Raw genomic sequence first — 27,094 nt, forward strand, 5'->3', positions numbered from 1 at the left:
ATGTGTTAGGTCATGCGTGGTTATTAAATATGCGATGTTGTTGTGTTGATTATTTTGGGAACAGGGGCAATTACGGGACAAATTAAATAACAATGCAAACTCTTAAATCTAACAAACTTATAGGCTAGTTATGGTGAGAATTGCAATAAAGTTAATGAGCTATTCAAGCCAACACGTTGGTGCGCCAATTTGTAAACTCACCTTACAATATTCATTTAGGCTAGGCCTATTCTATAAATGTTCAAAGTTAATAAGTTAACAAAGATAAGGATTACAAAAGGTGTTTTATTTAAACAAATGAACAATTAACATGCAATGAGAAAAGGCTTAACGTTACAATGAAAGGATTGACAATGGTGTATGGGGTTAAAATTAAATTGAAATAAAAGATAAATTTGAATAATAACTTGAAGGTTCAAATAATTTAGATGTGATCCATCTCAGGGTAGGGTGTCGTGCTGGCTTGAATGCTAATAATTAATAAATGTAATAGTGTCCAAATAGGCCTAATTAAGGTGTTGAACTTATAAATCCCAACAATGAAAAATCTAATTTTGGTGTTGTCCAAAAGGTAAGTCCAATTAGCACAAAATTTAAAAGAGTTTAAAGAAAAGGTTATACTTAATTTTGAAGATAATGATTGAGTTGAGTCCTCTTGAGGTTTAGGCTACTATATGATATAACTTGAAACTTGAAATGAACTTGATTCTTGATAAATGAATTTGATTTAACTTAGGTAAAATTTTGACTCCTTCTTCTAACAATTTCAACTTCTCCAATGGCTTCCTTCTCTTTCCATCTCACTGTTCACATCACTGATTGTTGAACACATGGGATCACTTTCACTGCTTCTAATTTTGACTAATTTTGAAATGATATTATAAGAAATTTTGATGTATTGCAATTCTCTTACATATTTAATAAATAATTAGGTTGTGGGCGTTGTAAAAAAAAATATAGGCTATGGAATGAATATTATTAATGATTAATTGAATATATTAATGAAATTATATAAATTAGGAAAATGAATATTAGGACAGTCTTTCTGAGGAGTGACTATTAGGTGTATGAATAGAAGTTAACATAAAAAAAAACTTAATACTAAATAATGAATGAAATGAAATGAAATATTACATTTACAATTCTTTAATTTCCTTTTAGAAGCATAGCCTGGCCAGTCCACTAACCCCTCTCTGTCACACTATAACACCACTTCGCCAGTCTTGAAAACCTTGCAATGTAGCCTATACCTCTTACCTAAAGTCATATATTCATCTTGCGTGGTAGGGTGAATAAACTACAACTCATTCAGTTTGTAAGTAAACAGGAATTACTTTTCAAGAGAGGCTAGTCTATTTTTTTCAATACTAAGTTTACAATGCCTAGCCTTAGCCTATGATATTTATTATTATTATGAGCTATTTAATTTGTCTATGGCAGTATTATTTGTTCTTCATTTACAAATATTGGATAAGCCTACATTATAATAGTCAAACTAAATTTAAGAAAATTTAAGAAAGTTATGCTATACCAAGAGTTTTTTTTTTTTCAGAACTTTTTGCGTAATGTTGCTCGAAAAATAATTTTTAACCCTGACGACATTCAAAGGGTTTTCAACGTTATTGAGGAAGCTTGTAAAAAGGAAACTGAGTCAACTACTCGGCAAGACAAGGCACAGAAACCTCAAGTAAAGGATATAGTCAGTTTGAAAGAGGCTGCCAAAAGTAACGGCGTAACGGACGATAAGATTGATGAAAACATCAAAGATTCTAAGTCAAATAAGAAAAATAAATCATCAAATAAATCTGTCATATCAAATAATGAACTACCTGCTACAGAAAATCCCTCAGATGAATCAATTGATATTATCGACCAAACCAAGTTCAAACCAAAGAGGATAAAAAATAAAATGCTAACTGATGAATCCACCCAAATGGATGCTCAAAATTTAGAAAATGAAGGTTCTCTTAATGAAAGCAGCACAGTTGTTAATGAGGTTAAGCATAGTATTGAATCTAAGAAATCAAAGAAAGAAAAGCGTAAATGTAAATCACTTAGTTTGGACCAAGAAGGTGTAGAAACCCCAGGCATCAATGAGAACAAGCCTGTTTCTGATCTCAAAAATGGTACTCATGATGACAGTAAAGAGAATGTAGTAGAGATATCAAGAAAACAAATAAAAAAACAAAAGAAGTATGAAAAGTATCTTGAAGAGCTGGAAAAAACAGGCGACAATGCGCTTAATGAAAATCAAGTTAATGTAGAAGCCAATGACTGTAAGAAAAAACCCAAGAAAAATAAGACCTTGGATACTAATGAATGTGATGAGAGACATTCAACAACAAAAGCACATAGTAAAGAAAATAAAAAACGCAAGCTAGAAGAATGTTACACCGAAGTTCCAGAAAAAAGGACAAAGGAGCATTCTGAAGATGGTAAGAACACTTTTTCGTCACTTAATAATTTATGTGCATAGGCTTATTTTAAGAGAACAGGTTTTTATGCTGGAAATGAGGGACTGTACAACTCACAAAACTGTTGTACAGCTGTACAACACCTTTTTGTGGGAAATTCAAACTTAGGATTAACAAGATCCCTAGTACAGTGATACAAGTATTTGTATAATAAAGTTGACATAACAATGTAATACTATAGTTCGGCTGCTTAGAAAACGACCTGCACGCTAATGCTAAGCCAATGCTGGAGGAGGTCGCTTACTAAGCGGCCGAACTATAGTGTCCCTGTTGCTCGAACTCGAGCAATTGCTAGGTATTACAGGTGTTTTTTTAAAACGGATAACAGTCATAATATAATTTCTGATGACTTTAAAAGATTCGACTCAAAGATTATGGAAATATTCAAAATGTACATAACAGATCGATATAATCAACATTTCTTGTAAATATCTTATCATTTTTCAAAAGCTGATCTTTTTTTTTGTTTATTGTTTTCTACAAATAGCCTTACTCATTGCCGCATTAGGTTGTCCATAATAACTATTATAAATTCTAAAAACAAAACATTATTTCTATTTCTTCTCCTTGGTGGTGTTCTATGACTTTCCTATGTTTCCATAGTTTGCAAATCGGCTCTTTCAATAATTACTAAGAAATGCAGCACAGTGTTAATTCAGTATTCTTTTTAGTATAGGAGGAGAGGGGGAAGTCCCTGTTGCTGTTGGAACTGCTAAACTTGTGCTCCTCAGTTTTTGCCATAATTCCATGTTAATCCTGTGTTTTTAACCTAGTGTTTTACATGTAAATGTTCAGTTTGTTTTTCTGTGCTCATGTAAGAATCCGGTTTTTTTGTTCAAGTAACCAGTTGCAGTTATTTTACGATTTATTAAATAAAATTTCAAGGAAAATCAGGTTCGTTAAAATATTTAAGATAAGATGGGTCAAGAGATAAGAGTCCAGTGAAGCAAGGTGCAAGTAGTTGACCTTTGAGCCAGTAGACTGATAGCTCCAGCTCAGTGTTTACAAACATTGATATTTGCAATAATATCAGTACTTATTTTATTTCATTGACAGGTCAAAATATTTTACTTATTAAATTATTATAAAAAATCAATTATCAGCATTTTTTAGCTAAACCAGAACCATATATTATTTTTACTGCAAATAGTTATTGCCTTTTAGTTTGTTTGAATTTTTGATCAATCCAGTTTTCCTGGTCAATAGTGTTAATTTTTGACAAAAGAAATGGATAAAAATACAATAGATGGGTGGGTAAGGAAACAGACTACCCGAAAAAAAGGAACAACTAAAGGAAAAGTTGACATTTACTACTATTCTCCTAAGGGAAAAATATTCAGATCTAAATGTCAACTCAAAAAATACATAGATGAAAATAAGCTCAAATTAAATATTGATGACTTTGATTTCAAATCAGTTATAAAATCACCCACTAAATGCAACACTTTGGAAACTCCAAATAACATCACTCACAATGAAAGTGCTATCTCTGCAGACATATTAGATGTTATATCCAGTACACCTGAGACTAGCTTATGTCAAAATCAAGCTAATGATAAGTCAGTGTTAACATTACACTCGGGACTTGAAGAGGTTTTCTCTAATGAATTCTCAATTGATTTGGAGGATAAATTACATCAGTTAAGTAATTTTTTAAATAAAGCCAACGAGGACATGCTTCAATTGAAATTTGAAAAGGAAAAAGTTGAATCATCACTTCAAGTATTAGAATTTGAGGCAGAGGAAACAGTTCAAAATCTACAACTGAAACTAAACAATTTATCAGAAGAAAATTATACTTTAAAAGGGTTACTGAGTGATAAAAACAAAGAAATTATGTATTTGAAAGAAAACGCATCAGTTGCCAATGTAAATGTACTGATAGAAAAAACTCCCTCAGGAGGGACTAACAATAAAAATGATGTAGTTGAAAGTGAAGAACTACATACACTCAATAAGAGATTAAAATTGCTTCAAACTCAAGTCGACAGCTTAAAAAGACAGAACTTACATCTAATGGAAACCATTCAACCATACCCGTTACCTGACCCTGAACTAATAAGAGAGAATGCAGCATTGAAGAAGAAAATTGCATATATGGAAAGTAAATTTACAGAAGAATCTAACTCTCATAAAGAAATAATAAGACTACTTCAAAGTGATTCTGAAAATTCAAGTCTGCAAAATGAAAAACTAAAAAATGAAATACAGCTTCTGAAAGATGAAAAACTTACAGAAATTACTGATGACAGCTTTGTAGTGCCTAAACACTTTGCTAAATTTGTAGACAGATCACAAGTTGTCACTGACTCAATCAACCTATCTAACAGATATGAATTATTGTCATCTAAAGAAACACCTGTTTTAAAGGAGTTGCCAGTAGATTCAGTTACATCTGAGAGAATGCCTGTTCACACACCTCAACATTTAGTGAAATTTAATGAAATTGGACTTACTAAGACTATTAAAAACTACAAGCTTGGACTTCAAAGTTCAAAGAAAAATGATTTACTGTTGATTTCCGATAGTCATGGTAGGGATTTGTACAGAAACCTCATTGAAATATGGCCTACTACAAATGTAAATATTTCTGTCATCTACAAGCCAAACGCTCAGCTAAATGGAGTGGTAAACAGCCTTGACAAACTTACTAAAACGTTTACTAAATCCGACACAGTTATTGTCATTGGAGGTTGCAACGATATTGTAGGTGGTGACAATAAACTAACTGCTAAGTATCAGGAGATTATTGAGAAGACCGCTCACACAAATTTAATTATTGCAGGCTTGCCCTACAGGCATGATGTTCCTGGTTTAAATAACCAAGTAGCCTTAATAAACATGGAACTTGAAAAAATCATTAGCCAAAGTGATCATGCTAAATTTCTCCCCATCAACTTACTACCAAGGCAAATGTACACAAAGCATGGATTGCACTTCAACCGTTCGGGGAAAAAAGAAATTTCAAAAATGATTAAGCTCTGTATTTATGGAAACAACCTAAATCGCCTGAAAAATAGCTCAAACAATCAGGCTGATAAGGTGCCGGTATTCTGTGAGGAGTCTTTTTTTGATATCACCAAAAAGGCAAAGGGAATACAAGTGGTGGAGGCAGATATGTATAAGGTAATTGAGGGGCTAAGGAACGATAATTCTGTAGCCTTCGCCCATACCATCTCCGGCGACTTCCATCACCCAAGAAGAATGACTGCGGGTGTGGCCGTGGCTTTTAGGAAACACTTTGGGAAGCCTGATTTAAAAGATTGCATAACAAACTTTTTGACATGCCAAAGGACCAATCCTAAACAAGCAACGGTATATAGCCTTATAACCAAAGAACACTTCAACGGCAAACCCACACTGGATACTTATAACTCTGCTTTCAAAGATCTTACAGATAACATTAAGACCAAGAGCTTCAGAGTGCTAATCTGCTCCCCAATGGGGTGTGTCCGAGATCTTGTGCAGATTGAGCATTTTGCCATGAAGATAAGCGAGTTTCATGATATCACCGGTGTACCGGTCATAGTTGTCACCAACATGCAACCAGGAGCTCAGCGTGTTCTCCATCATGGACTCTCCCATCCCCAATTCACCCTCAAACTTCGACAAGAATTACAAAAAGTATCACAATCAAGAGAAGTGATTTCACAACATCAATTTCAACTTCAGCTACAATCACCACCTAGTAGCTCTCAACAGCAGTCATCACCGGATCAGCATCCCTCAACACAACAACATCCCTCAACACAACAACATTCCTCAACACAACAACATCCCTCTGCAATAGAAGTTCCTGATGTTGGCTCCACAGGCTCCCGAACAGTTCCTGGTCATCTCAACTACAATGAGGTGTTGAAGAGTAAACCATCAGTGTCAAGTGCCAAAAAGCAGAGTAAATGTGTTGTGTCAAGTGGTGAGAGCAATGAGGTGATAGATGTAGATTCCTCCTTAGATAATAGCTTACATTTGTCTTTAAACTAAGATATCCTGACAAAGACCAAATGCCTGCTAAACTAGTTCTAGACAAATTTTATAATTTCAACAGTGTAAAAGCTCAGAGTAATATTAGCTCAGATTCATTAAAAAACAGCGATACTTACAGTAAATTTAATTTAGTAATGCACTACAATTGTCAAGGGTTAAATTCTACTAAAATATCAGAGCTCAATTTATTTTTATCACAGTCCAAATTAAATATTAAAGTCATGTCATTAAATGAACTTTGGTTGGATAATGATTCTATTTCTTTACTCAATACAATAGATAATTTTAGAATTGCTGACTCTTATGTAAGAAATAGTAGCCTAAGGGGTGGTTCATGTATATTAGTTGATAATAATTGTAAATACTTAACTGTACAGGAGTTTTCTTATTTAAATGAAGATTTTATTTTTGAATGTTCTGCTATCGAACTTGTAGATTTCAATTCAGTATTTTTTTCCATTTATACAGTGCCAAATTATAATTCAAGTAAATTGTTTTTGGACAAACTTGAAAAGCTACTTGTTAGTTTACAAAAAAAAACCAAAAGGAAAAATGTTTTTATAACAGGGGATTTTAATATAAACATTTTAAAGGATGATGCAATCACAAGTAGGTTTAAGGAAATTGTTGAATGTAATGGTTTCTGTTTGCAGTTTAATGAGCCAACTAGAATAACTGCCAATTCATTTACTTGTATAGATAACATGATTACAAAAAAAATGTATAAAGTAGACCACAAATCGAATAATGATTTAGGTTTATCTGACCATAACGCCATATTCCTGAGCCTCCCTGGGCAATATAAGAATATTTTGACTACTGGTAATAATAATAATACAAGTTCCTATACCAAAAGAATAATTTCAAATAGAAAAATTGATGAATTTTGTACATATCTAAACCAAAATATTAATTTTACATTTGATCCAGTCCTGAACCCAAATGAAAACTTTAGCAACTTTTTAAGTGATTTTCTTTTGACTTTTAATTCTATATTTCCTCCAAAGTTTCTTAAAAATAATAGTAATAATTCTAAAACCAAGTCTTTTTCTGTAAACTGGATTACTCAAGGTATAAAAATTTCAAGTAAAACAAAACGACATTTGCACATGCAAGCCAAGCTCAGTAATGACCAACAGTTTATTACATATGTTAAGCATTATAAAAACATATTTAACAAAGTTGTAAAAAAAGCAAAATTACTAGCGAATAGCAATTTTATAAAAACATCAGAAAACAAAACTAAGGCAGCTTGGCAAATTGTAAATCAAGAGCTTGGCAATACAAACCAAAAACCAAAAGAAAGAATAGTTTTGAAAGATACAAATGGTTATGAGCTTGGTAATCCTGGAAGTATTGCTAAAGTTTTTAACAATTTTTTTTCAAATACAGTAAGTAACTTAAATGTTCAAAAGGCTACTGTCAATGGAGTCCATGCTTCAGTGAAACATATCTGTAATGATAATGGGATATCATTGTGCAGCCTCAGGCTAACTAATGTGGAGGAAATCAAAAAGATTGTTCTGTCACTAAAAAACAAATCATCCGTTGGCTGGGATGAGATCCCAATTAAATTGATAAAAGCCACTGTTAATATCATTGCTGAACCTTTATCTCAAATTATTAACCAGTGTTTAATACATGGAATTTTTCCGGATAAACTAAAACTTTCCCAAATCTCACCAATATTTAAAAAGGGCCTAAAATCGGATATTAACAATTACCGTCCAATTTCTGTATTGAGTAATTTTTCTAAAATATTTGAGAAGGTCATAAATTTGAGATTGGTTAGTTATTTTGAAAGCAATCATCTATTTTATAACAAACAATTTGGATTCAGGAAAAATTTAAGCACAGGTTCTGCACTAACACAGTTTATAAATGAGGTTACCCAGGCTTTGGACGGGTCTCAGGCTACAGCTGGTGTTTTCTGTGACCTGTCCAAAGCTTTTGACTGTGTTGATCACTCAGTCCTTCAGCTCAAGCTGAGTGATTATGGTATTAGGGGAAGTTGTCACTCTCTATTGAGTTCTTACCTTTCTAATAGAAAACAAAGAACTGTAATAACACTGGATAAGATCAAGTACTATTCGCCATGGGAAAACCTATCGGCAGGTGTGCCCCAAGGTTCAATCTTAGGTCCTCTATTCTTTCTAATTTACATTAATGACCTCCCTAAAGCTATTGATCAGGAACTAATTCTTTTTGCAGATGATACAACAGCCTTGATAAAAAATAATAGTACTTCTGAAATGCTATCTTCTCTTGAAAATGTGGTTCATGACATGGAAGGTTGGTTCTTGAACAATGGATTAAAACTTAATCTTGAAAAAACGCAAACAATAAAATTTTCTGTCAGAAACAATGGTAATAAAATTGAATCCCTTAAATTGGCAACGTCTCATAAATTTCTAGGTGTTTACATAGACGAATCACTTAAATGGGATGTACATCTGAATCAATTAAAAAGTAAACTTAGATCCATGTCAATTGTATTTCTGCACTTAAGGGACTGTGTTCCTAAAGAAACTCTGAAAATGGTTTATCATGCTTATGTAGAATCAGTATTGAGGTATGGTATAATCTTATGGGGTCAGGCTACCGGAGTCAAATCAATATTCAGGCTACAAAAACGCATTATCCGTATTATGACCAGCTCTCATCCACGTAGTTCATGCAAAAACCTTTTTCGAAATTTAAAAATCCACACCCTAACAGGACTGTACATCTTGGAATCACTAAACTACATTCATTCAGCTAAAAACGACCTCCCAGAATCAATTCAAATCAACCATAGATATAATACTCGAAATGAAAACATTTTTAGATTTCCAAGGCACCATTTGACCCTTTATGAAAAAAGTCCACTATATGCTGGGCTGAGGCTGTACAATGTGCTGCCTGCAAACTATAAATTGCTAAATGAAAATAATTTTAAAGATAAAATAGGTGAACTCTTAATTGACAGAGCCTTTTATTTAATTGCAGATTTTCACAATGCCCCTTTAGTTTAGAATAGTTTTATCATTCAATTTTGTTAATTATATTATCATCTTGATTACTATTTTATTTTTTATATTCTGACAATTCGAACTCTGACAATGCACCTATTCTGTATGTAACACATGTAAAGAATGTTATGTGCAAATAAAATATGTCTATGTCTATGTCTATGTATATCAATTTATCAAGATTCTCTAGCTTTTTACCATTGTAATATTTACATCAACCCTCAACCCAAATTCAAATATTTAATATTTCATTTCAACCAAGTCAGTAAATGTTTAAATTTGATTAAACTTGTCATGAATGTGTAGAGCTTAAACTTGAATGAGTTGGCGAACCATCCAAATCAGGTTATAGGAATGGATGTTATGGGGCTTAGGAAATTTTGTAAATGGTTTTCTTATACCCTTAAAGCATATAAATGTCAAATTTTTACTATAGCCATCGTGTAGAGCTTAAACAAAAAGTTAGTTATAGTAAACTTCAACCCAGAGTGAGGTAGAACCAGGGGGGAACCAGTCGAGCGCACTAATAGCCTTATCCCTTGAGTCTATTGTGCGTGCTTGGAGCTGCTCGGCAGCCGGTGACCTGGCCGGCGAGTCATACTACTGGCTCCACTATCTCTGAGAAATATTTTTTTCTTGAAGAAAATATAAAAATCTGATGGTATTAATGGATATATTTTAATCTCCTGATCATTTTGACACAAAATTTGAAGAGAATCGTGGAATTTTTAAAATTACTCTACACTGTACTTTGAATGTAACCTTAAAATTTAATTAGACCAAAATTTAGGTTTCATCAGCTCTGCGTTTTGAAATGTAGCCAAATTTATTGGACAAATAACATCAAAATAACACCCGCTTGCATATAATTGGTTAATTTAAATACAAAATGTTCATGTTCTAATGACTTGTTTTCTTTGATTCAGAACTGGATATTAAAATTTTGGCTTCAAGATAGTAACTAAAAATACATTTGTAATCATACAACCCTTAAACTGTTGATTATTTTCTATGTTTTTTGTGCAAAAAATACATAAAATACACTGTCAATAATAACACTGTCAAGGTACGCAAAATAACAAACCAATGAATTCATTTTTAAAATAATGTAATTTCAAAAATACATACAGTTGATAAATAAATATTTACATAGAATTTACATTAAAGAAAATGTAATTACAGTACAATGTAACAGTATACATAAATAAAGTTAAGAGGAGGTTTAAAACATATTTTAATACAAACTAAACAAGGTCTATAAGCCGTATGATTTTAACTGTTTAATTTTAATCCAACTATGATCAAATTTAAAAAATCACACTTAAATTTACAAAGTTTTACACTGAATTATATCGTCATATGTTTAATCAGAATCCACTTATAACAATTTTGTACAATTTACAATGATAACCATTTAAATAAAATTTGCAATAAAAGATATTGGACATAAAAAATATGCTTATTATTTAGGGTGGATTAAACATTTATAACAATTTAAATTGAATTTACAATGAAGAATATGTACAGATACGAAAAGATGTGCAGGGTCGATAAAATACATTATAATGTAAAAGAACAAATATAAGTAGTGAATGTAAAGTAACGAATGTAAGGAAATTTTAACTAACTATTCATTCCTTGAATCCATTACATTAGCCTGGAAGTTTTACTCATCGTGTATATAAAACCTTCACCAGATTCTACCCTATCCAGAAGTATTACAAAATTGTAACTATTTTAAAAATATATATTTCTCGGTCGTACGAAGAGGATACAAATCACACAGAACAAGCTACATTTCAGAATGTACAACCTTTTGTACCAAATCCGTCCATAGAAGAAGTAAAGGGTGCAATAAACGACCTCAAAAACAATAAGGCACCCGGAGAAGATGGGGTGACAGCAGAGATGCTGAAAGCAGGAGGCCAGATAATAATAGACAAAGTACATAGGTTAATTAATGAAATATGGGATAAAGAGACTATTCCTACAGAGTGGCAAGAAGCTTTAATAGTGCCCATCCATAAAAAAGGGGATAAACAAGAATGTAATAACTATAGAGGAATATCTCTTTTAAATGTTACATATAAGATTCTGTCCAAAATTATTCAAAGAAGACTTGAAGTATATACGGATTCCTTTGTCGGTGAACAGCAGGCTGGATTCACCAAAGGCAGGTCCACTGTGGATCAGATTTTTATACTTAAGGAATGCTTAGCAAAGTACTGGGAGTTCAACAAGGAATGCTATTGTTTATTTATAGACTTCAAAAAAGCGTATGATAGCCTATTCAGAGCAAAGATATGGGAGAAAATGGAAAAATTCGGAATACCAGATAAGCTTATTAAATTAGTAACCACATGTGTCTCAAACTCTCGTTGTAAAGTGAAGATAGATGGAGAAACCACAACTAAATTTAATGTGAATACGGGGGTGAGACAGGGGGATGGACTCTCCCCCATCCTATTCAACATTGCTCTAGAGGAAGCCCTACAAACAATAAAAAATGCACACATAGGACTAAAACTAGGAACGAATATTAATATATTAGCTTTTACAGATGACGTAGTACTGATGGCTGAAAGAAAAGAAGATCTTAGGGTTTTAACGGAGATACTAATAAATGAAACTGAGTATGTAGGGCTAAAAATAAATGATGCAAAAACCAAATTCATGATAGTAACAAGAGGAGAAGCTGGAAATAATGAAGAGTTTTTTCAAGTCAACAACCATGAATTCCAAAGAGTAAATAATTTCACCTATCTAGGCGTTCTTCTATCTGACAAAAATACGGAAGACATGGAAATTCAGAATAGGATAAATTTAGCAAATAAGAGTTGGTACGCATGCAGTAAACTAATGAAATCAAAACTTTTAACGAGAAAGACAAAAATTAGAATCTACAAAACTATAGTAAGACCTGTACTTTTATATGGAGGGGAAAATTGGATCCTGAGCAAGAACTCAGAAAAGAAAATAATAACTTTTGAGAACAAAGTTTTGAGAACTATATATGGGCCAGTATGTGAAGATGGAGTATGGAGAATCCGCCACAACCGGGAGCTAAGAGAATTATTTCAAGACCCTGATATCATTGGAGAAGTTAAGAGTAGAAGATTAAGGTGGGTTGGCCATATCCTAAGGAGAAAGGAGGAGAGTCTACTGAAGATAGCACTCAGAGGAAATCCGAGGGGAAGAAGACCAATAGGTAGACCGAAAGCCAGGTGGTGGGGTCAAGTACGAAAAGATTTGGAAAGGATGAGGCTTGTAGAGGAAGATGCATGGGACCGAGACTATTGGCGACAGCGTGTTGGCGAGGCCAAGTACCAGCTAGGGTACAAGTGGCCATGGCAGTAAGCAGTAAGTAAGCAGTATTTGGATTAAAACTTAATCATTAATATTTGAACGGCTTATGTACCTTTCGGTTGGCCGCCCCATTGTACATATAATTTAGAAAGTATTTTTTTATGTTGCCACATTTTACCATTTTATCCACGCTGTTGACATTTCCTTAAATTTGTTACTGTCGATTTGGTCACTTCCAACCCTTATATTAGTTTTTTTTTTTATTAAAATGTATTTAATCCACCCTATATCTTAAGCACATTTTTCATATTTGAATATTATCCTTCATGGTAAATTCTATTTAAATTGTTATAATTGTAAATTGTACTTTCGTGTTCAATTAAGTGGATTCTACTTAAATATATGACGTTATGATTGGGGGGCCACCAGTTGACCGACAAGATACTTGGTCGTCTTGCCACTAGACCGTCTTTTTAATTAAATAGATAAATACTGAAAACCAGTACGTCGACAAGTTATTTCATCGTCAGTCCAGTTGACCGGCCAGTAAATCTAAATTATTATATACGAGAAACCAACTTGTCGTCAATTCTCCCGACCGACTTACCACTTGCTCGTCTTTTAGGTGGGGATGTGTTGAGCGGCAGTGCCAGCGGCGCGCGCAGCTGTGGAGGGCACTGCAGGCGTACCAACTTCTGTATCTTGTAGCGGCGGTTTTCATTCCGACGATTTTCAGCTATCACAATGCAGCGGACTAGCGAGGTTCTTATTACGTGTAATTGTTCGTTTCTCAATCGATATTTTGTTATACACAGTACAGTGAATATAAATAGGCCTATATTAGTTTATTTCAATGAAATAAATGTTTTATTTAGCTAAATAAATAAAAATACGCCGATTGAACAAATAAAATTGTTACAGACAACAGGAAGTCCTTAATATGATCAAAAAAGTGTTTATCTTTATTAAAAAATTACTGAAATTTGTAAACTTACTGCTGGCGACAAGGGTGGTGCCATACATAGGTTTATCAATAAATAAGATAAACATGGACAACCTTATGCAGCTATAAGTCAGGAAGCATTTGTAGAAACATTAAAAAGCAATACCAATTTATGAAATATGATAAAATATTTACAGGAAATGTTGATTACTGTATATACATCGTGAGTATCTCCAGCAGTTACACACTGGTGATCTTTGAGTTGACTCTTTTAAACTCATTGATTATTACTTTTTTTCGTTTTGAAATAAATTCTGTAATACTTTGAAATTGCTCGAATTCGAGCAACATGTACACGAGTTTGAATATTAAATTAACTAACATATTTATGTAATAGGAGGGTCAAATATTGTTAACAGTGGTGAGGTAACTACCGTTACATTTATTCAATTGAGAGATAAATACAAATTGATAATACCGGTTATTTAAAGCTTTGTTGTCTATTTTTCCCTCTCTTAAAAAAATAAAATAAAGAATGAATTTAGACTTTTGGTGACATTAGTTTGTACTATTTCTCATTAAATGACACTGCTGTCTTGGTAAGCAATAGTTATCTCGGTAAACTATTTATTTGCTGAAGTGCACAGTGTGCTACTTAGCCTGAGAAACATATTTTGTTTTATGATTTTGTTGTAGGCCTATTGAAAACCTTGTCTAGAAGGAATTCCCATTGCCTGTGTTACCGGGGAGAAGTTTTTCTTAGTAAAGTCTGTAGACGTCTTCGGTTTTACACAGAAACATGTAATTATAATTGAAGAAGTACATGTTTTATCCTCTCACGTTGTTGCGTGGACAATACTATGGTGATTCAATTCTGTGTACTTCAATTGTCTAACTGGCCCTAACTGACGCATCCTTGTTTTTTTTTTTTTACTAAATAATGTAGTCTTTACTTCCGTGGATCTTTGCGTTTTATTGTGTAACTGTCCTCAAGTAAGTCTGTGTTCTGAGTAAGTACTTCAAATGCACGGCACTACTGTATATTCAGATTTTTTAATGAACTATCATAGATAAAAGGAGTATAGACATGTATGTATGACAGAGTATGTCTACTCCTTTTATCTATGGTACTATTTCCAAGTTCATCTGGACGACCCTGCAAATCGTTTCTAGTAAAAAAAATTTTATTTGGTTTATGTTTATGAACTTGTATGAGTGTTGTAAACTAAAGCTAAATTCACATCAAATTAATTAATTAAATTTATTTTAATAGTAGGCTATTTCTAATCAATTTCAGTTTTAAGAACATATAGTAAATAAATCCTTGTTGAAACGGCTGTACTATCCATGCAATTATTGTCAAACTATATGTTCAAAGATTCCTGGACGGCAATGTTATAATACTAGTTGGAGCAGAGGTACTGGATCTAGGGTTAATACAGTTTTGTGACGTGTACGGTATATCACTGCAGAAGTAGTTAGCTCAAGAATTATGACGCGGATGACAAAGATTGGTAGCTTTTGCTATAATTATAAAAAAAAACCAAGTACATAAAATCATTCACAGTTTTTTTCACAGTCTATTGAATAGCCTGCAGTTAAGTTCACTCTAATGAAGAATATAGACGTGGCCAGAGTTCCAAACGATTTAAGTAACAACTGTTTACATGAACTATCCTATATGTCAGTTTTTTTTTATAGTGTGCAATGTACTTATTGAATTTTCATTAGTAATATATCATGGCTATATCGTTTATGTAAAAGTATCAAAAGATAGTAAAACGAAAACGAAACAATCAACCAAGACCAGTGACCGAAACAAGTGTCGAGCTGGCGGCGCCGCGCCTACCTCGGGATTCCCCGAGGGCAATAATTCATCTTTGAAGTAACACCGGTAACACTGACTCACTGGCCGACACGGATACCCGCCTACCACCCCCTTTGTGTCGTCACCCTATGACCACCGGTCGGTCGGCCACCCATCCAAGGAAACTCTAGACATCGGCGGCTCTTTGTCGTTCGTTGACCAGCGTATTTTCTAGAGTTGAATGTATACCCTCACTCACACCAGGGAATAAGTAAACTGTAGTAGTTTTCTTGTTTATGAAAATATTTGCATTAAATTAGAAACAAATCATTTATTTATTTATAAAATGTTATTATTTTACAAAAAAAAAACACACTTTTACCCTCCCTGTTGCAGCAAACCTAAGTACTTGTTAAACTTATTCTATTTAAATATGGAATAACTGTGATATTTTCAAAAAGTCATTTTAGTGTAAATCCAATCAGGCAAATAGAAATTTGCTTAGTCTGCAGGTTTGTTGCGGTGGGGGTATATTTCGTCATAAACTCTTTTGCCACTTAAGAGTCTTCAATAGTAAAAGTGGCAACTAAAACGCGACTCCTGCGACCCAATTCTGGCGGCGCTCTAGAACTACCCGAAGGCCTTTTCCGGTATTACGCGTGCCGCATCACACAAGTAGTTTTCCCTCGCCCCTATTCAAACGCTTGTAGGCGAAGAAAAAGAAAACGAGTTGACGACCGAGGCTAGGTCGACCCGATCGACTTCGACAGCTGTTTTACTGTCTCTCTCCCTCTCTCTCTCTGTCTTTGGATGTGTAGGGTTGGCGAGGGTTGTAAAATTGCTGAAAGTGAAAGGGACGTGGCTGGCGCTACGTTCCTAGTTTTTGGCCTCTTGATGCTAACACTGGGTCGGCTACTCGAGATCAAACAACAGCGTGTGTTTAGTACAAAATTGGGTCCACAGTCACATCTATACTTATTTAATACGCAAGCAGGATTTTTGTGACAATTATTCCTCCGAAACTACTGAACCGATTGACATGTTTTTGGTGTCATTGGAAAGAGCGTAACGTGAAGTTGTGCAGGAAACTTTCTTTTTAGGTAAATAATTAGAGAGTGAGGAACTGGGACCCTTTAAAGTTTCGTATTTCTCCATAAGATTAACACGGGAAACAAACATTGTTTTTAAACACCAGCTGTTGTCAGGAATTAAATATTAATAATTAATTGCTCCCCATGGAAGCATGAGAGTTCTGTAGAGTTTGTAGCCTACACATTATTGTCTACAAATTGGCTAAATAACTTAGGTACAGTACATTATAAAAGCTGACAGACTTTTTATTTAGACTTAAATTGTAAGCTTACCATTTCCCGTCCATGGGCAGTTTGATAGTTAAAAAATAACCCTTTAAACTGGAATAGGACTGTATGTAAATTGTGAGTATTTCCATTAGTTAATAATCTTTTAGTTGACTCTTTTAAAATCATCGGAAATTATGACTGTTATTAGTTTTTTAACAAGTCATTTGTTTATATGTAACTCCCGTACTTCTTTGCAATTGCTCGATTTCGAGCAACATGCACACTAGTTAAGCTATTATTTTATACAATAGCTAAGATATTCCACATTCCAACCAAATATCTGGCCGAAAGTAGTTTTTGATTGCATTTCAATTGAATAATTTGTAACGAATCGAATTAAACCACGAATCGGACATACCATGATCCGTATGTCAAAATGTATGTTTTAATAGGTGAGGAATCCGATTATGGTATTTTTAAACTTTCGAAAATGTATGGTTTAGGCTGTAGAGATAAAATTACGGTGAAAATCCAATATATAATTGAAACGATTTTTTGTGTTGAAATTCTAAAATAAAATTCTTAACTCCTACCCCAAAATATACCGATTCATAATGTTTATTACAACTATGATCGATAATGTAGCCATAAGGTCGATACAAATTCTTATATTTCGCGCGACGAATATGAAAATATATAGGTTTTTATTAAGGAACGGATTGTACAAATATATTGATCCGTATGTCGAAATGTATGTTTTAGTAGGTGGGGAATACGATTTTGGTATTTTCAAAGTTTCGAAAATGTATGGTTTAAGCTGTAGAGAGAAAATTACGGAGAAAATCAAATATTGATTTTAAAAGATTTTTTGCGTTGAAATTCAAATATAAAATTCTTAACTCCTACCCCAAAATATGCCGATTCATAATGTTTATTACAACTAACTATGATAGAAATTTAAACTGTGTCTATTTAAACTGTGCGTGACACAATGATGATAATATCTTACTTTTGTCATTTTTGGCTAAGCCACTACGGATGATTATTGTCATGATTGTAATACTCTGTTTATTTCTTATGTACTGTAAAATATTCATGGCAGCTTCACCGCAGGTGAAGCCTTGGGTTGTATTTACTATGCCATTAGATAAGCTAATACGATAAAAATCAATGGCAGCGTTATTAAGAAATGTAAGCATTTCAAGTTGATCGAATAGTGGAACTAATTATGTGGAATGTTTGCTGAATAGCATTAGACACTGTGACGTTTGACTTATTTCCAAAGTCAACGAACACTGATAACCAGTGCAAATTTTAATCCAATATACCATGTGGTCCTATTGTGGTTTAATGTCAAATGCTCTTTCATTTTCAAGATGAGCTCGCTCGCATCAATCAAACACGTCCTGGTTGATGTTCGTGTACTACGCTCAATCCGGATATTGTGGCTACACAAATGCCAATAAAAATAATCAATTATAATCAGCTATTCGCTTGGTTAATTTTGAAATATTTAAATTGTTCGGATCAGCCAAATTGACAACAAAAATTGCGTTGTAAAAACTCACTATGACATATTGCTGATGAAGGTATGCGAAGGGGTGGCAAGGTCATCCAACGCGGCTTCTCTTTCATCTACGCAGTTCTAGGCTTCTCTGGACTTCCCCAATACTTTCGTTCTCACGCCGATGAAGGACAGGTCAGGTTGATTGGAAATGGAAAGAAGTTGTAAAAGGTGCTTGTCATATTTATGATAGTCTCTATTCATTTAGGGCTTATAAGGGTGTTGTTAAGTTAGGGAAAGCAGACGCGGTGGCGTTCTTTTGAAGATATTGACCGCCCTAGTGGCAAGTCCCGCATCCGTGGACTTTCCCCGAGGCTTCGGTTCTCACAGTGATGTACGTCCAGAGAATTGTAAATTAAAACTGATTTATATAAGTTCCTCGTTATTTTTACGATAGTACCTTACCTATTCGGTGAAGGTTTTTAGGGGTGTTCTTAAGTAAGAGAATAGGGATGACAGACACGGTGGCGTTCTTTAGAAGTGGTAGGTCCCGCTCCCGTCAACTTAAATATTTGAAGGGTTTGGTATTTTTTTTTTGAGCAAATATAAGCATTAGTCAATTATATAAGGCAAGGACTATACAGATCTTAGCATAGGCCTACACAGCATATACAGCATATACAGACATTATTTTCTTCCGCGTTCTCTTCCCATTGCGATTACTTATATAGTTAAGTATTTTTTGTTTTACTTGCGATATCAGTAATGCTCCATATTTATTATGTTGCCAATTTATTGTTAATTTGTATTTTTCAAGTTTCTATGTTAGTTTTACCTGATATTCTCACAGCAATGGCCTTTTTCGAACAGAAACAAGTAATATTGGCACGGGCTTGGAAATATGTTTCAAATCAGGCGAAAGTACTTGGAATCACACGATTAGCCGACATTTATGTTATAGAAAGGATTTCACGTGTTCTAAATAACAATCTCTCTAGACATCGCCAGAAGTTATTTTACCATCCATGCGATTCGGGCAACTTTGTCTAGCGATCCTTTAAGCTCGTGATACCCAATATCTGTTGACCGTTATTAAGTCACTGGTATCGCGGTTGGTTAGTAAGTATTCCTTTGGTTAGTAATACATCATAAAACCCAAATACATTAAATAATCAATGCTCAATAGCATTCATAGGAATGCCCTTTTCCTTTGTATTGTATTTTGTAATTTGTTACTCTAGTATAGACTAGTTGTTTCCAGTTAATATTAAGTACAGTATTAGTATTAAGTACCCTATACAGTACCTATTTAAAAATCATTAAAAAATTTTAATTACCTTATAACTTCTCAATACAAAAAAAGGAAGAATTTTAAGCGCTTAACTTTTAACTAACCGTAAATAAAAATCTTAAGCTCAATACTGTTTTAATAAAGGTTTTAACAGAGTAGGCTTCGAATACTGACTGACAGACCAGTTAAAATGTTCATCTTACTTTTAAAATGTTAAATAAGAAACTCTTCACATACCATGTCTTTTTGTAAACACTCTAACGTCTTCAGCCAAATGGCCTTGGTTTCGTTGTTCTTTAACCATTATTTTTAGATCATCAAAAGCGCGGCATCTTGAAATTGTTACGTACAATTCCCCATGCTGTAAGCAGGGATGCAGCTCTAGCAGATAAAGACCAACTTTTCGAGGACGAATTTTAGAGGAACACTCGTTTTCCAGCTGAACTTCAAGTAATAATTTCAAGACTTCATCATTCATAACTTTCGCCATTAATCTGGTTCTATTAACCAGTCCTTTTTTTGGATTTAATTTTCTTGGTAAAATTACAATTACACCTTTTTTGACATAACTTGCGAGGAGGTAAACCACTTGGTGCTAAAGTGTGAAGAAATTCATCAGGCACATGTATCTGGTCTCCCTCTTCTTGAATCAAAGTGTCCACTGAGTAGTAAAATCGGCTGTCATCATTTAGTTGCTCAACTATTTTATTATTTATTTCGTCACAAAGCCAAAACAATCACCTTTCCACCAAAAGGCTTTTCTTGGTCTTCTCTTCTGGCAATATATCGCAGTAATCTTTTTACAGACGATAAAGCTTACTAATATAGACATATGACCTTCATCCCATAGTATTTCTTTACAATTCCTGATATAAATCTCCCTACCACTCTGAATGAAACTGCAAAAATAAACTATCCCATTTCATCAGTCATCCTTGTATTGGAAAGTCAACTGATAAATAAACAGGAAAAGTAAATATTTAAAGAGGTTATTTTTATAAAGACAGATGTTTTTTTTAGAAATGAATTATATGTTTGATAAACTTAACTAAATGTTCACTTATATTTAAAAATACAAGGTAGCTTTAAAGTCCGATGGGTCAAAGCACATTGAACTGAGCGTGACATCAATTATTCCATGACTTCTGCAGATAATTCCCTTTAATTTGACACAACAATCGTCAAAATAGGTTGATAAATATAAGAGTTTTGCTATGCACAAGAAATTCCTTAAGGAATTAGAATAATAGATGATTTGTTACAAGCCTATGTTACAATTAATATTTGTTTTATGTTTGTGTGCTACTATCAACAAAACATGCGATCCACCACTGAGCTTAAACATCGCATTCTATACTTCCTAACCTATCGTGAAGTTTGAAATTGGGAACACATTAGATCGGCATGTTGTGTTGATCGCAACTTGGGGTATATATGATTGCCCAAGTAAGTAATCCTAAAGTAGTTTTTTGACGTTTAACAAGAAAATACCTAAGTCACATAAGAGTGTAATATTAAGGACAATTTCGGAATGCATTCCCAAAAACTACCTGAAATGAAGACGAGCAATAAATAGCCGAAATGCATGAACAGCTACGTATGGCAATATTTGAGATAGTTCTATCGTAGATTAAAAGAAGTCCTTTTATCTATGGTTCAATGTAGAACAATTGCTTAAAAACAATGATTATTATAAGTTGTATGTACATAATTTAATATAATAGACCTTATAAGGTTTTGTGAAGACTGTTTGTGCGATTATATATAAACCAGAACTGTAGGTTCATCAAATGACATTACCAAGCAATCATAGAAAAAAACGATACAAAGGATACCGAATGTAAGTAATGTACAAATGTTTATTTGTGAAACTTCTTGTATGTGTTGATGGTTCTGAGACAAGTTGTATTATATAGATATAAAGTGCTGTTTTAATGTATTTCTTTAGCCTTTTAAAGTATTGCTACCTTGATTGGCTTTCACTCTTATGATCGCAATCCTAGTAACATAATAGGTACTCTATATTGCATCCTATACAGTTTACACAAAAGTACAGAATTTAATTATGACATTTAATATTATTAAACCAAATTGGAGTACAGGTAAAATAAGTATCGCGTAAGTATTTCATGACGGTTTGTTAAAAAATGTTCACTCAAATGTGTTAAAACTTTTGTAGCTTGAACTAACATTTCGGAATCCAGACAGATTGCAAAACTTGTACAGTACGGTATGACATAAATTAAATGTAACATGACTAAAAAATAAGATGGGACAACAACGATAATTAAATTGTAAATAGTGATGTAGTTGTTTCTAAAATTGGTTCTCGCTCTTCGGTAGTACCATCAAAAAAAACAACGTCAAAATAATAATGGTTTCGGACAATTGAGTAAGGCCTGGGAAGCATCTCAAATACGGGTTATTTATTTCACGTGATCAGTGAGGGTTGCGTGCGGCCTTGAGAGGTCAGCGCCCTTATATACAAACAATGCAGGGGTGAGGAAAGAGAAGTCCAGTCAGCTGCTTTGGAATGCAGTGGTCCTGTCTGTGGAAGGGCAGTGACGGCCATTATAAACACACCAAGCACTGATGGGTAGGAAGGGAGAATGTTTGTTTAGTGATTGATATATCATCTCAAGTGTCAAAATATTGTCTTCACTTGATGTTGATGTTCATTATCTGACAAGTTTAAGGTCATTTGTTTCTGTTGTAGTAGTGTAAAAATGTGACAATGTTTGATTACAACACAAGTACCAGGAGAGCTTACTCGAGGTGGCAGGTTATTTCATATGTAGCGATGCATATTTGGCTAAATACACTCTCGCCAATTCAGTGAATACAAAAAGACTATTTAAATGCCTATCGTATTTCGTATTCGTATTTCAGGAGAAGACCTCTTGTTCATCTTTACATGCAAACACTACGTAAAATATCTTCTGGGCCGTGACGGACAGACAGACAGAAATTGAGAAAAAACATTAAAAGTTTTTTAATGTATAAACGCAAAAATAACAGAAAATATGTCATTCTGAACAGTGTACAGACAAACAAAACTCTAATTTTATTTGCAGATATTTTATATACAGCACCATTTGATTAACTGTATTTTTTCACTTCTATAACAGATTTCGTTTCTCATGACGCTTGATGAACGACTTATACACCTAATAACAACTTACTTAAATAGGCAATCCTAACGAACTACTGTTGCAGTAAACTTAACTGTTACACATGTTTGAAATTTACAACATCTTGCATAATTACAATACTTTGTGCCTGTTGGCTACTATGAATAGTTTGGATTAATTTAAGATATTAAACTTTTTTGATATAGGCCTACACAAGGTAAATTGGCCTCCATGTTACCCAAAATTATACACAGGTCCTATATATATACTAGTGTACATGTTGCTCAAATTCAAGCAATTGCAAAGTATTACAGGGGTTATTTCAAAACCAATAACAGTCATATTTAAAAAAGTTTAACTCAAAGTTTAAAAAGAGTTTAAAAAGAGTCAACTCAAATATTACCATTGTGTAACTCAGACCCTGATTACCTAAATCCCTGATCTTCGTTATTGATAAACCTAAAGCATTCCGGCTGGTTTTCTCCTTCTCAAAATGCCTCGCTGTACAGGCAACACATGTCATTGATAGAGGGTCAAATTGAGAACGAAAAGTCTTTTAGGGGTAGTGTTAGCTCGCATTCGTAACCTAATAGTTGAGATTGTCCAGGGTCAGGTGCTGACGTGTACGCCTCCTTTCTATGTTTCGTTGTGGTCGCGTCGGAGGCATTTAAAAGAAAAAAACAACAAATAAACAAATTATAGCTACACAAAACAACGATAAATGCACAAATTTAAGTTACAATCATGCTAACACGATCCGTCATAGCGACACAAAGCAACGATAAATATATAAATTCAAGATACAACCATACTAACACGGTCCGTTTTCGTTTTGGGGGTTATGTTTACACAAACTCAAATAGTAAATAAATTTACTCAATGCGTTTCATTGAATCGAAAAATAAATAACAGCAATTAAATTATACAGCTGATCAAAATGTAAACAATTTTGTTCTTCATAAGGATAACATGGGAACTTTCAAAGCCACTGGGGCAGAACCCAAGGGACTTTGTAAAAAATGTAAGGCCAGTTGGCAAATCTACGCGACACGCTCTTTCCAATGAGATGTCAATGGATAAAATCGGTTAAGAAATGGTGGAGGAGTTCAACCGACAAAGTTTCATCATAGATAAAACATACTCCCGTTTCATGTAGCGTATTAATTATATATATATATATATATATATATATACACCATATTACCACACTACAAATGTAATTTTACAATATACGGTACGTAGTTTTATCCAAACAAACGATCAAAACCCCCTAATGATATTGTTATTTGATTCAATAGTCAATGCACATAAGCGAGTCTTATCTTTCAAAGCAGATTAAATAATACAAAGGCAGAGGAATGCGCGAGAACGAGGTCACTTCACGGTTGCTATAGAAACGACGAAACTATCCATTAGAATTGCGCGCCAACGTCATCTAAACTCCAGACTGTATAAACACGCCGAGTGTGTAGTGTTCGACGGAGCTAGGCTACTTTCAGTTGGCAAGACTGGCTTCTAGCCTCGAGCGACGTGGTTCAACCACGAGAAGCGCCTCAAACTCCTGGGTAATCCCCGGTTAGCTCCTCCCACTCTGCCCCCTATCCCCACCTAAAAGACGAGCAAGTGGTAAGTCGGTCGGGTCGATTGACGACAAGTTGGTTTCTCGTATATAATAATTTAGTTTTACAGGCCGGTCAACTGGAATGACGATGAAATAACTTGTCGACGTACTGGTTTTCAGTATTTATCTATTTAATTAAAAAGACGGTCTAGTGGCCAGACGACCAAGTATCTTGTCGGTCTACTGGTAGGCTCCCGTTATGATTCAGTGTAAAAATTTTGTAAAAATGTTTTTTTTATTGTAGTTAAATAAAAATTAATAAATTAAATTTATACGGCTTGTTATGTTGCTTGCCTTGACAGTGTTATCATTTATTTGTCGCATCAAATACTGAGGAAATAGGCCTAACCATCTACAGTTTTATGGTTGTATGATTACAAATATATTTTTAGTTACTATCTTGAAGCCTAGAACATGAACATTTTGTATTTAAATTAACCAATTATATGCAAGCGGGTGTTATTTTGATGTTATTTTTCCAATAAATTTGGCTACATTTCAAAACGCAGAGCTGATGAAACCTAAATTTTGGTCTAATTAAATTTTAAGGTTACATTCAAAGTACAGTGTAGAGTAATTTTAAAAATTCCACAATTCTCTTCAAATTTGGTATCAAAATGATCAGGAAATTAAAATATATCCATTAATGCCATTAGATTTTTATATTTTCTTCAAGAAAAAAAATATTGCTCAGAGATAGTGGAGCCAGTAGTATGACTCACCGGCCAGGTCACCGGCTGCCGAGCAGCTCCAAGCACGCACAATAGACTCAAGGGATAAGGCTATTAGTGCGCTCGACTGGTTCCCCCCTGGTTCTACCTCACTCTGGGTTGAAGTTTACTATACATGTTGGTGGTGTGCAGAGAGAGCTCTGCACACCACCATGTACAAAATTATTGGTATTTAAATTGAATATATTACACATGTAAGTAGGATTTTAACAGAAAATTTTCAAAACTATCAGTGCATAAATGGGCTATCAACTCATTATACCAAATCAAACGTCTATACCTCTTTGTGTTACACTCTGTACAGCCTACTAGTGATGAAAAAAACCTTAAAAAAACTTTTTAATAAACATAATATTGGGGTCTGGAATATCTTACAAATGTAAAATGTTGCATGAGCAAAGATTTAATCTTAATTTTTGTAATTTAATAATGTACAGGCAATGGTGAAATGTTGCAGAGTTTATATAACATACTAATTTATTCATCTTTGAATTGGTATATCTTTTCAGAAATCGAAAAACCAATTGATACTATATTCAATTGGGGAGATGTAATAATGAAGGTACTCAGCTCTCGACCGGATAAAGAACTTTCACTCAAGAAACTTGGCAAGAAGGTATTAAATGAATACCAAACAGTGAGACAAGACCACAGAACATATGAAGATCTGTTGGCAAAGTTCAACAAAAAAGTCAATAAGGTGAAGGGTGTAAAGGTTCTACGAGATAGAGCAAAACTGATTGAGTAATTAATTATATTTCAGGAATCATTTTTACACACTTATTACGTCTTTGTTTTTCCTTTATACTCAACCTTTAGGTCCTATTATAAGTGTAAGTTTTACCAGCCTAAAGTTAATCCTACAAAACTATTGCTGGCGATTTTTTTCAGTTATTTTAAAAATAACTAAGCTATGCCTTAAAACGTTGATTTTAACTGAGTTTTTAATAGTGTTCACCTTCAAATCTGAAGGCTGCTGGTTTGATGCTGAGCGGGGCCCGATTCTGAATGGAGATGCCAATTGCCATTGGGCTGTCAATTAATTTGGGCAGGTCCCCCCCCATTGATAAATGTAAAAGATGTCACTAATGTAAAGAAGTAAATTTAAAAACACGTACAATTGTACTTTTCAACCAGGCAAGAGCGATTTTGCTTTTATACACTGTAATTTCAGTACTGTAAAAAAAACAAAGTATCAGCTTTTAATTTTGTTACTTTTCGTAGGCTGTACTTAAGTATATAAGTAGATTAGCTGTCAGTCTCTGTGCTGTGTGCTGTTTGATACTTTTATAATTGTGATCATATGTTACTTATTTAGTGTTTACATTTAATTTATTATTGTTTTGAGCTTGATTATTTACTTTTGGGATCTTGGCTAATAAAGTATCTTCTCCTACAGTCACCCGACAAAGTGGCCTTCCTTGCACAGATTAGTACAGAAAGCCTTACTTTGGAGCACAGTTTTTTATTTGGCGCACACCAGTATTCCAACCAAACAATACAAAACAGCGTGCTTTTATCATGGACATAATCCGTGTACGCTTGAAAATAAGTTGGCAACACTTAAAGATATCACGACTACGCTCAGCTGGTACAGTGTTCCCCATTACATTGAATGTTTGGATTTAACCTAACCTAAAAATGTGTTGTACAGTGTTTGAATGACTAATTATTGATATGATTATTGTAGCTGTACCACTAGTTACACAAATTACTATTATTAATCTGTGGTGTGAGTTTTACCTTTTACTTCATGGTGTCAGGTTGAATAAACTTTCGTGGAGAAAGGGAAACAGGAACCTAAGAATGGCTGAAGCAGTGAGCAGTACAGTTCAATACCAACTTGTCACACCTGAATCTTTTAATTTCAGAGAACCTTCTGAATGGCCTAGATGGATAAGAAAGTTTGAAAGGTTTAGATTAGCTTCAGGATTCGACAGCAAGAGTGGGGAAAATCAAGTTATTATGCCTTTATACTGTCTAGGAG

The 27,094-nt window shown here is 33.8% G+C and overlaps 1 protein-coding gene across 2 annotated transcripts in view; it reads left to right on the plus strand.

The window, feature by feature from the left end:
• LOC128985911 (cell growth-regulating nucleolar protein) overlaps nt 1-25,890 on the plus strand; it is a 47,615-nt gene extending 21,725 nt beyond the window's left edge. For both annotated transcript variants that reach the window (XM_054405894.1, XM_054405895.1), the window contains exons 4-5: nt 1,553-2,435; nt 25,617-25,890. In XM_054405894.1, the coding sequence (XP_054261869.1) occupies nt 1,553-2,435; nt 25,617-25,855 (1,122 nt within the window). In that variant the 3' untranslated portion in view covers nt 25,856-25,890. The remainder of the gene's footprint in view (nt 1-1,552; nt 2,436-25,616) is intronic.
• Nucleotides 25,891-27,094: the final 1,204 nt, after the last annotated feature.

This window comes from Macrosteles quadrilineatus, unplaced genomic scaffold (assembly GCF_028750875.1).
Source record: "Macrosteles quadrilineatus isolate MER2022 unplaced genomic scaffold, UCM_ALF_1.0 Scaffold_2__2_contigs__length_208266976, whole genome shotgun sequence".
Classification (NCBI taxonomy): Eukaryota; Metazoa; Arthropoda; class Insecta; order Hemiptera; family Cicadellidae; genus Macrosteles; species Macrosteles quadrilineatus.